The 12,001-nt window shown below is 44.4% G+C and overlaps 1 protein-coding gene across 2 annotated transcripts in view; it reads left to right on the top strand.

Moving 5' to 3' along the window:
* Positions 1-8,205: 8,205 nt before the first annotated feature.
* NKAIN4 (sodium/potassium transporting ATPase interacting 4) overlaps positions 8,206-12,001 on the top strand; it is a 169,667-nt gene continuing 165,871 nt past the window's right edge. The window contains exon 1 of one of the 2 annotated variants that reach the window (XM_060771962.2): positions 8,206-8,533. In XM_060771962.2, coding sequence (XP_060627945.1) covers positions 8,480-8,533 — 54 coding nt within the window. In that variant the 5' untranslated portion in view covers positions 8,206-8,479. The remainder of the gene's footprint in view (positions 8,534-12,001) is intronic. The other variant, XM_060771961.2, reaches the window with a different exon arrangement.

Below are 12,001 nucleotides of genomic sequence, written 5' to 3'. Positions count from 1 at the left end.
TGAATATGATATTGTTAGGGTAGAATTTCTTGATAGACACATACATAGATGTCTGTACAGATGTTATATTTATCATGAATTTCAGTCCCCGCTGGCACAGTGGCGCAGTGGGTTAAAGCACTGAGCTGCTGAGCTTGTTGATTGAAAGGTCGCAGGTTCGATTCCGGGGAGCGGCGTGAGTTTCCGCTGACAGCCCTAGCTTCTGCCAACCTAGCAGTTCGAAAACATGCAAATGTGAGTAGATCAATAGGTACTGCTCTGGCGGAAAGGTAAGGGCGCTCCATGCAGTCATGCTGGCCACATGACCTTGGAGGTGTCTACGGACAATGCTGGCTCTTCGGCTTAGAAATGGAGATGAGCACCACACCCCAGAGTCAGACATGACTGGATTCAATGTCAGGGGACTACCTTTACCTTTACCTTTACCTCAGTCATAAAAAACACATTGGGTGGCGTTAGGTAGATCACACTATCTCAGCCTCACAAGATATTATGCGATCCCTTATCATCTTGTGAGCTCGTAAATACTGAACAGGATGCCAATTGTTATTTTATCTGTCTTGGAAGCTTTTGCTTAAAAAGCTACTCTTTCAGAATTAAAAACTCTCTAAAATGCATGAATGAATAAGCTGATAAAACATTCAGTCTGACACTTACATTCCCAGATCAGCATGGGACTAAATCTCTCATAAAACCACAATATAAAGTGATATTATAACTCTCCTGTTGCATGTTTCTATCTGTTTTACCGCCATCCTTTTGATTGTTTTCGTTGATCAACAGAGCCTTTTGTTATTCCGATGGGCAACGGCGTTCGATTTTTGCTTTCTCAGCCTCTTTTATGATCTTCTCATTTGATATACGGTCATCTCTTTGCACTCTGTCTCTCCTTTCCTATACTTTCCATTTTTCATGGCCTGCTGGGTATTCAGTTGCAGAAAGTGCGCTCATTTTGGTTTGATGTTTTAATAGCCAAATAAAAAAGTATTGCCTCCCTTCTCTTTCTGTTTTATGGCTTATTTTAGGAAAAAAAGATATTTATTCAGAAAATGCAAATGGATTTAGAGCAGAGACGCTGTGTTCGGATTCTCTGCAACACCATAAATTTAATGAAAGGAGAAACTATTGCATGACCATAACTAAAGCTTACAGTTCAATTTGGAGAGATGCTATGTGACCTAAACACCGGATTTCACTGGATCAATCAATGAAAGGCTGTGCCATTTTGGCTCTCATGCACTACAATTTTGTATGCATTTTTGTCTTGCAGAATGTATACATAGTTCAGCCTATAATGATGTTTCTTGTTACCTGTACAGAGCACAGTGAAAGACAAGAAATAGTGGATTAGATGTGGCTAGGTGAAGTGGCCCTCTGTGATGTAACTGAGAAAGAATGGGAGTGAAGTAACATGTCTGCTGCTATGTGATAAGTTTGTGGGGGGAGGAAAGGGGGGAGGGAGAGAGGAAGGAACAGAGGGATGGAGAAGAAAGAAAAAGAAGGGAAGGATGGATGGATGGATGGATGGAAGGAAGGGAAAGGAAAGGAAAGGGGAGAAATTATGAAGAAAGGGAATTAAGAGAGAAAAAAGGAAGAGGAAGGAAGGAAGGAAGGGAAGGGAAAGGAAAGGAAAGAAGGAATGATATAGGGGGAGAAATTATGAATAAAGGGAAGGAAGGAAAGAAGGAAGGAATGGTTTAGAGGGAGAAGTTATGAAGAAGGGGAAGGAAGAGAGAAAAGGAAGGAAGGAATGGTAGAGGGAGAAGTTATGAAGAAGGGGAAGGAAGAGAGAAAAAAGGAAGAGGAAGGAAGGAAGGAAGGAAGGAAGGAAGGAAGGAAGGAAGGAAGGAAGGAAAGGGGCGGAATATGAGGGAAAACAAAGGAAGAAGAAAAGAAAGGGGAAGGGAGAAGGTGCATGAGGGAAATATGGAAGGAAAGAACAGTCACAAAGAGAGCATGCACATTGTTGCCTGAGTCTTACCATATAGGGTAAGACTTCTTAGAGCTGGAGAAGGAAGAAAGTCCCAATGATATCCAGGCAATGCTGGGTAAGATAAAGGTAAAGGTTTCCCCTTGACATTAAGTCTAATTTAGTCTGTATTAGGGGGTGGTGCTCACCTCCATTTCTAAGCTGAAGAGCCGGCTTTGTCCGTAGATGCCTCATAGAATCATAGAATCAAAGAGTTGGAAGAGACCTCATGGGCCATCCAGTCCAACCCCCTGCCAAGAAGCAGGAATATTGCATTCAAATCACCCCTGACAGATGGCCATCCAGCCTCTGTTTAAAAGCCTCCAAAGAAGGAGCCTCCACCACACTCCGGGGCAGTGAGTTCCACTGCTGAACAGCTCTCACAGTCAGGAAGTTCTTCCTCGTGTTCAGATGGAATCTCCTCTCTTGTAGTTTGAAGCCATTGTTCCGCGTCCTAGTCTCCAAGGAAGCAGAGAACAAGCTTGCTCCCTCCTCCCTGTGGCTTCCTCTCACATATTTATACATGGCTATCATATCTCCTCTCAGCCTTCTCTTCTTCAGGCTAAACATGCCCAGCTCCTTAAGCTGCTCCTCATAGGGCTTGTTCTCCAAGGTCATGTGGCCAGTATTACTGCATGGAGCACTGTTACCTTCCACTTAAGCGGCTGAGGGGGGAAAGGAAGGGGGCTGAGGCTGTTAGGAATGGTGGAAGTTGAAGTCCAAAACACCTGGATGGCCCAAATTTGCCCATGCCTGGTCTATCATCAGCCCTCTACATCCACTGTGGTTCTGGGCACAGAATGCCCATGAAAATGAAAAACTGCAAATAAAGAAATTGCTATTCTTTTACCTAAAGACCAACAAAACACTGTAGTGAACTTCCATTGGAAGCTGAACATGACCTTTTTTTTTTGGAGGACTTAAAGATTCCTAGATATGTGTTCTTGCTAGAAATCTCTAGTCCCCCGACATGATTGTAGGATGTCGACCATGGATTCACACCAGGGAGAATATTTAAAGTCAAATCCATGAATAACCAAATCCCCAAAAATGTGGATGGACAGCTGTGATATGGACATAGTTATGCACTTGGCAATGAAAAGTTCAAAGCATTCTACAGGGTGCAAATGCAGACAAAGCCTCTTAAATGCGTCCAACTTTGGGCTGGAAATGATGTGATTTTCTCAGGCAGGTTGGACCCTTTTATCTCCAACAAAACATGTGGCTCATTGTGTCCAAGTGCCATTAATTGGCAGCTTTTGAGTCGCATTTGGTGGAAGATATCAGGCAATCAATACAGGTCTCTGTTTAATGTACAGGGGATTTATGTTCATTTAGCAGCCTGAAGCCTAGGATTAAAATCTTTCAAATTCACCCACTTCTTCCTGCTTTTCATCTCAAATCTGTAGTCGTGAAGAGTAGTCACGCGGTAACTTTAAAGAAGAGCTTTCTCATTTGGTTACTCATTTCAAGCTACCATCTTGTTTCTGATACCAGAAGATGTTCCAAAAACAAAGGTTATTGTTTGTGTCTTCATGAGTCATTTACTTTGGGGTCAAGTCCCATAGTGTTTTATGATACTTACTTTCAGGAAAGTGTGCACAGGATATGGATTGCCAAAATACCTTCCAACAGTCTCACTTTAAATGGGACAATCCTGTCATCTCTGTCAGCCTACTATGTATTTCATTTCACTTCAGTTGTATGGCATTCCCGCCCCCCGCCCCCCCCCCCAGGTTGCATCTACACTGTTGAATTGATGCAGTTTAACAGCACTTTAACTACCATGGCTCGATGCTATGGACTCCTCAAAGGTGTCATTTTGCAATGTCTTTAGCCTTCTCTGCCAAAGAATGCTGGTGCTTCACATAAATACGAATCTCAGAATTCCATAGCATTGCACCATGACAGTTAAAGCGACATGAAACTACATTAATTCTACAGTGTATACAATGCATATGATGTATTGTCGAAGGCTTTCATGGCCGGAATCACTCAGTTCTTGTGGGTTTTTTCGGGCTATATGGCCATGTTCTAGAGGCATTTCTCCTGACGTTTCGCCTGCATCTATGGCAGGCATCCTCAGAGGTAGAGGTCTGTTGGAATTAGGACAATGGGTTTATATATCTGTGGAATGGCTGGGGTGGGGCAAGGAGCTCTTCCCTGCTGCAGTTAGGTGTGAAGTTTAGCTAATCACCTTCATTAGCATTTGAAGGCCTGCCTGAACCTGGGAAAATCTGTTGCTGGGAGGTGTTAATCTGTGCCTGGTTTCTTCCTCTCTGTTGTTTAGCTGTTATAATTTTAGAGTTCTTTAATACTGGTAGCCAGATTTTGTTCATTTTCATGGTCTCTTCCTTTCTGTTGAAATTGTCCACATGCTTGTGGATTTCAATGGCTTCTCTGTGTAGTCTGACATGGTGGTTGTTTGTGTGGTCCAGCATTTCTGTGTTCTCAAATAATATGCTGTGTCCAGGCTTATTATTTGAGAACACAGAAATGCTGGACCACACAAACAACCACCATGTCAGACTACACAGAGAAGCCATTGAAATCCACAAGCATGTGGACAATTTCAACAGAAAGGAAGAGACCATGAAAATGAACAAAATCTGGCTACCAGTATTAAAGAACTCTAAAATTATAACAGCTAAACAACAGAGAGGAAGAAACCAGGCACAGATTAACACCTCCCAGCAACAGATTTTCCCAGGTTCAGGCAGGCCTTCAAATGCTAATGAAGGTGATTAGCTAAACTTCACACCTAACTGCAGCAGGGAAGAGCTCCTTGCCCCACCCCAGCCATTCCACAGATATATAAACCCATTGTCCTAATTCCAACAGACCTCTACCTCTGAGGATGCCTGCCATAGATGCAGGCGAAACGTCAGGAGAAATGCCTCTAGAACATGGCCATATAGCCCGAAAAAACCCACAAGAACTGAATGCATATGATCTTTAAACTCCTTTGCCAATTCTGGTGCCTCACAAAACTATGACTGAGTTGCTGTGAGTTTTCTGGGCTGTATGGCCATGTTCCAGAAGCATTCTCTCCTGACGTTTCGCCCACATCTATGGCAGGCATCTTCAGAGGTTGTGAGGTCTGTTGGAAACTAGGCAAGTGGGGTTTATATATCTGTGGAATGTCCAGGCAGGCTTTGAAGCTGCAACGGCATTCCATGCTAATCAAGCTGACCAATTGTAACATTCACACTTGCCTCAAACAAACAAGAGTTCTTTCTCCCACCCTGGACATTCCAGCATTGTAATAGGTGGTCTGTTGTTTGCTCTTCTCCACACTCGCATGTCGTTGACTACATTTTGTGGCCCCATTTCTTAAGGTTGGCTCTGCATCTCGTGTTAGAGCAAAGTCTGTTCAGCACCTTCCAAGTTGCCCAGTCTTCTGAGTGCCCAAGAGGGTGTTTCTTATTTGGAATCAGCCATGGGTTGAGGTTCCAGATATTTGCCTGCCACTTTTGGACTCTCATTTGCTGAGGTGTTCCTGCAAATGTCTCTGTAGATCTTAGAAATCTATTTCTTGATTTAAGGCATTGGCATGCTGGCTGATATCTGAAAAGCGGATGGGCTAGAGATGTCACTGCCTTGGTCCTTTCACTCTTGACTGTTACTTCCCAGCGGATGTCAGGTGGTGCAATACCGGCTAAACAGTATAATTTCTCCAGTGGTGGGGGACATTGACATCCTGTGAAAATGTGTCATGTCTCATTAAGAGCCACATTCACTGTTTTAACATGGTATACATATTCAGTTGCAGAGTAGCAAAGTGCAAGAGCAGGTGTCTTTACTGTGTCTGGTTGTGATCCCCAGGCTGTACCAGTCAACTTTCATATGATATTATATCTAGTAAGGTAAAAGTTTTCCCCTGACATTAAGTCCAGTTGTGTCCGACTCTGTGGGGTGTTGCTCATGTCAATTTCTAAGCTGAAGAGCCTGCGTTGTCCGTAGATCATGTCCAAGGTCATGTGGCCGGCATGACTACATGGAGCACTGTTACCTTCCCATCAGGGTGGTGCCTATTGATCTACTCACATTTTGCATGTTTTTGGGCTGCTAGGTTGGCAGAAGCTGGGGCTGACAGCAGAAGCTCAAGCCGCTCCCCGAATTTGAACCTGCGGCCACTTTTTGCTTGATAGTCAAGCAGTACTTATTGTAAATCAGAGCACAGTCCAGAGTGACTCCCAGGTCACTGGACTCCCAATGTTCCATTGGGATTCCTTCCCAGGTGGAATCATAAAATTGGAAGAGACCCCTAAGGTGATCTAGTCCAGTCCCATGCTCCCCATGTGGAGACATGAGAGAAGCCTCCCACAAGGATGATAAAACATCAAAACATCCAGCTGTCCCCTGGGCAACATCCTTTCAGATGGCCAATTCTCTCACACCAAAAGTGACTTGCAGTTTCTCAAGTCATTCCTGACATGGGGGGACAAAGCCCTCCTGACAGATGGCCATCCAACCTCTGCTTCAAAACTTCCAGAGAAGGAGACTCATTATCAAATTCTATCAAACTCCAAGGCAATTCTACGATCAGAAATTGCTCCCAATATAATGGCACTCCAGCAAAAATAGGTCAACAACATCCCTCCTCGCCTTCAGGAAGACATTGAAAACATGGTTATGGGACCAGGCCTTTGGGTAGCTTGCAGATAATTGACAATGACAATGATGATAAGGCTATGGAAAATGTACTACAGATAGGCTTCCGATTGTGTTGTGTTCTCTGAATTCGTTTCTAGATAAGGCTAGACAGCCATTATTATTGTACTTTTATCATTGTACTTTTTATTTTTAAACAAATTTTAAAGTAATTTAATGTATTATTCATAGGTAATTGCTGTATGTATCATCTGTTATGTAGTGGCATCGAATTGTGCTGGCTGGAAGCCGCCCTGAGTCCCCCCTCTGGGGGTTGAGAAGAGTGGGGTACAAATACTTGAAATAAATAAATAAATAAATATTTAGGAGTAATGTATTGTCGAAGGCTTTCATGGCTGGAATCACTAGGTTCTTGTGGGGTTTTTCGGGCTATAGAGCCATGTTCTAGAGGCATTTCTCCTGACGTTTCGCCTGCATCTATGGCAAGCATCCTCAGAGGTGTGAGGTCTGTTGGAAGTAGGAAAAATGGGTTTATATATCTGTGGAATGGCTGGGGTGGGGCAAGGAGCTCTTCCCTGCTGCAGTTAGGTGTGAATGTTTAGCTGATCACCTTCATTAGCATTTGAAGGCCTGCCTGAGCCTGGGAAAATCTGTTGCTGGGAGCTGTTAATCTGTGCCTGGTTTCTTCCTCTCTGTTGTTTAGCTGTTATAATTTTAGAGTTTTTTTAATACTCTCTCCTTTCTGTTGAAATTGTCCACATGCTTGTGGATTTCAATGGCTTCTCTGTGTAGTCTGACATGGTGGTTGTTGGTGTGGTCCAGCATTTCTGTGTTCTCAAATAATTAATAATGCTGGACCACACCAACAACCACCATGTCAGACTACACAGAGAAGCCATAGAAATCCACAAGCATGTGGACAATTTCAACAGAAAGGAAGAGACCATGAAAATGAACAAAATCTGGCTACCAGTATTAAAAAAACCTCTAAAATTATAACAGCTAAACAACAGAGAGGAAGAAACCAGGCACAGATTAACAGCTCCCAGCAACAGATTTTCCCAGGCTCAGGCAGGCCTTCAAATGCTAATGAAGGTGATCAGCTAAACATTCACACCTAACTGCAGCAGGGAAGAGCTCCTTGCCCCACCCCAGCCATTCCACAGATATATAAACCCATTTTTCCTACTTCCAACAGACCTCACACCTCTGAGGATGCTTGCCATAGATGCAGGCGAAACGTCAGGAGAAATGCCTCTAGAACATGGCTCTATAGCCCGAAAAAACCCACAAGAACCTATTTAGGAGTAATTTTCTCCTGCACTTTGAATCCATTGACCCATGGTGTCCTAATCTCCAGACCCTTCCTCAATGTGACATCAGAAAAGTGCAAACAAGATGAGCAGTTAAAAGTGGTGTCAAAGTGCATCCCTTCTACAATGCGGAGACAGAGGAAAGAAACCCAGCAGCGTGGACACACATTCATCCTCCAAAGCATTTGGAGAGCTGCCAAGCATCCTGGACTCATTGAAGCCCCACCAGGAAGGTGGGGACCACTTTGAGCGGCATTGCCCTTTTAAGAAGGGATCTTTCTCTCCCCCCCCCTTCCCTCCCCTCCCCTCCCTTGTCCCCCCATCCGAGGTAGAGCTTTTCTTCTTGGGGACTCTTTATTTCACAAAGCGCCGAACTGAGGGCTGTTCTCCCGTCGGGTCCCTTTCTGGCGGTGGGGCTGCAGAAGGTGGCTTGTCCTCAGGCAGGGAGGAAGGAGGGTCGACCCCAGGGGCGCTGGAGGGGGCTGAGAGCCAGGCAAGGATGCTGTCCGGAAGGAGAGCCTGGTGAAGCCGTCCAGGGTCGAGAAGCAAGAGGTCTGGGGTCCGGCCACGAGTTTCGGGAAGGATGGGATGTTGCACCGGGCGCTGCACTTTGATTCTCCTCTGCACTTTACAGCTGGTAAGTCTGCCCAAGAGGGGTTTTGTCTTGTTTTGAGGGGATGGGACCCCTTTTGGGGCTCATTGTAGCCCCAAAACTCCACCTTTAGAAACCTTTTAAAGGTAAGGAACATGAGTTGAAGTCAATTGGAGTTGAGTTTCTGCCCTCCTGTTGAAACCAGGAGCTGGAACTGGGACCAGGGGCGCATCTACACGGCAGAATTAATACAGATTGACTCCGCTTTCACTGCCATTGGCTCAAGAATCTTGTGATCCAAAGCAAGGGGTCTTGTGACTCCTAAGACTCCTAATATTCCATAGCAATGAGCCATTGCAGTCCAACTACTGCCCAACTGCAACATTTCTAGAGTGTAGATCAGGCATGGGCAAAATTTGGTCCTCTGGGTGTTTTTCACTCCAACTCCCACACTTCCTAACAGTCTCAAGCCCGTTCCTTTCCCCCCACAGCTGCCTAAGAATGCTCTTGGATTGTTGGTGAACTATAAATCCCAGAAACTACAACTCTCAAATGTCAAGGTCTATTTTCCCCAAACTCCACCAGTGTTCACATTTGGGCATATTGAGTATCCATGCCAAGTTTGGTCCAAATCCATCGTTGTTTGAGTCCACAGTGCTCTTTGGATGTAGGTGAACTACAACTCCCAAACTCAAGGTCAATGCACACCAAACCCTTCCAGTATTTTCTGTTGGACATGGGAGTTCTGTGTGGAAAGTTTGGCTCAATTCTATCATTTGTGGGGTTCAGAATGCTCTTTGATTGTAGGTGAACTATAAATCCCAGCAACTACAACTCCCAAGTGTCAAGGTCTATTTTCCCCAAACTCCACCACTGTCCACATTTGGGCATATTGAGGATTCATGTCAAGTTGGGTCCAGATCCATAATTGTTTGAGTCCACAGTGCTTTCTGGATGTAGGTGAACTACAACTCCAAAACTCAAGGTCAATGCCCACCAAACCCTTCCATTATTTTATGTTGGTCATGTGAGTTCTGTGTGCCAGGTTTGGTTCAGTTCTATCATTGGTGGAGTTCAGAAAGCTGTTTGATTGTAGGTGAACTATAAATCCCAGCAAGTACAACTCCCAAATGACAAAATCAATCCCCACCCCACCAGTATTGAAATTTGGGCATATTTGTTATTTGTGCCAAATTTGGTCCAAAACACCCGGAGGGCCAAAGTTTACAATCCTGGGTGTAGATGCGTCTGAGTGTCTTTTCCTCCCAATTGAAGAAGACCTGTTGAAGTCAGTGGAGCAACCTGACCCAGCAGGATTGGCTTGGATGGGATTCTACTAAGGGTTCGGAATGGATTGAGACTTGGACGTTCCCTCTCAACTGAATTGAGATGGAACAGGGAGGGCATCTTGAGACCCCATTGAGATGAACACGAAAAGTGTATTGTCCCAACACCATCCACTTCAATGGGTTTCTTCTAAGGAGGGCACAGATTGGATAGAGCCGAGGATTATTCCTTCCTATTTGAAGGAGATCCATTGGAGTAAATAGGATCAAATCACTGGATCAAATTTGGCACAAATATCCAATATGCCCAAAATTTGAATACTGGTGGGATTGGGTGGGTGGGGGGTGGGATTGATTTTGTCATTTGGGAGTTGTAGTTGCTGGGATTTATAGTTCACCTACAATCAAAGAGCATTCTGAACACCACCAATGAGGGAATTGAACCAATTTTGGAACACAGAACTCCCATGACCAACAGAAAATATTGGAAGGTTTTGAGGGCATTGACCTTGAGTTTTGGAGTTGTAGTTCACCTACATTTAGAGAGCCCTGTGTACTCAAACAATGATGGATGTGGGCCAAACTTGGCATGAATACTCAATAGGCCGAAATGTGAACACTGGTGGAGTTTGGGGGAAATAGACCTTGGGAGTTGTAGTTGCTGGGATTTATAGTTCACCTACTATCCAAGAACATTCTGAACCCCAATGATAGAATTGGGCCAAACTTCCCACACAGAAGCCCCATTACCAACAGAAAGTACTGTTTTTTGATGATCTTTGGCAACCCCTCTAACACTCCCCTTGTGACCCCTTCCGGAGTCCAACCACCAGGTTGAGAAATGCTGATCTACCCTCTAAAATGGATGTGGTTTGACTCCAGTTTAACTGCAGTGTCTCAACCCTATATAATTGGAGGATTTGCCGCTTGGTGAGGTTCCAGCACTATTTGGCAGAGAAAGCTAAACTACAGCTATAATAGGTTCTTGTGGGTTTTTTCGGGCTATAGGGCCATGTTCTAGAGGCATTTCTCCTGATGTTTCGCCTGCATCTATGGCAAGCATCCTCAGAGGTAGTGAGGTCTGTTGGAAATAGGACAATGGGTTTATATATCTGTGGAATGGCTGGGGTGGGGCAAAGAGCTTTTCTCTGCTAGAGCTAGGTGTGAATGTTTCAACTGACCACCTTCATTAGCATTTGAAGGCCTGCCTGAGCCTGGGAAAATCTCTTGTTGAGAGGTGTTAAGATGTGCCTGGTTGTTTCCTCTCTGATTCTTTTGCTGTTGTAATTTTAGAGCTATAATAGTAATTTTACAGCTATAATGGTTCCATAGCACTGAGCAGTGACACTAAAAGTGGTGTAAAACTGCATTCATTCTACAGTGTAGATGCTTCTAGGACACTGGAAGACCAGGGCTTGGATCTTTGCTAAACCCTCTGCAAGTCACTCTCAGCCTTGTAGGAAGGCAATGGCAAATCCCATCAGGACAAATCCTGCTGAGAAAACCCCCTAAAAGAGCCACTTTAGGAGTTGCCTTAAGTCCAAAATAACTTAAAGGCACGCAACAAAAACAAGCTGGTCCCATTTATTCCCATGGGTTGCTTCCTATAGGATTGAATGTGCTGACTTGAGTCCCGGTCCATTTTCAAGTCTGTTTCCAGCGATACCTGAAGGACTTTTCACAAAACATGCCTGAAGTTTCAGAACTGGCTGCTGCTTTCAGAGGAATCCCTGGATGTTGTCTCTAGCCCAGTTTCTGTGGTTTATTTTGGCTGGGCGCTATCCTTCATTCCCTTTCCCCCAAAGGCACGGAATAATTAAAATGATTAATAGTCATATTCAAATGGTTAATGCTGACTGATACTACTCTTGGACTCTCTTCTTTTGTCTGACATTTACTTAACGAACGTCTTACAATCCATACAGAGGGCTGTAGTGTCCTGGTTGCATTAAACAATTACATCTCACCCCCACCCACCTTGGTTGCTGTCACTCTCTTTGCCAAAAAGGTAATCTAGGCTAATACTGGAATCAGAACAAGCTTTGCTGGAGCACGCCAGCTCTCTGTGACTAGTTTTTGGCTTATGCTTGTGTGTGCATGGTCACACTCCCTCCAAGTGGATTAGTTTTTTGTAAAACCGCCTTTCTTTGGGTTCCCTCAACAAAGCAATAAATGAAAATGCAGATTTCCACCTCCTGCCTGCTTCTTTTCAAGATATCCATAGGGT

The sequence above is a fragment of the Anolis sagrei genome, chromosome 4, assembly GCF_037176765.1.
Source record: "Anolis sagrei isolate rAnoSag1 chromosome 4, rAnoSag1.mat, whole genome shotgun sequence".
NCBI classification, from domain to species: Eukaryota; Metazoa; Chordata; class Lepidosauria; order Squamata; family Dactyloidae; genus Anolis; species Anolis sagrei.
This window is presented reverse-complemented; position numbering and strand designations above follow the sequence as displayed.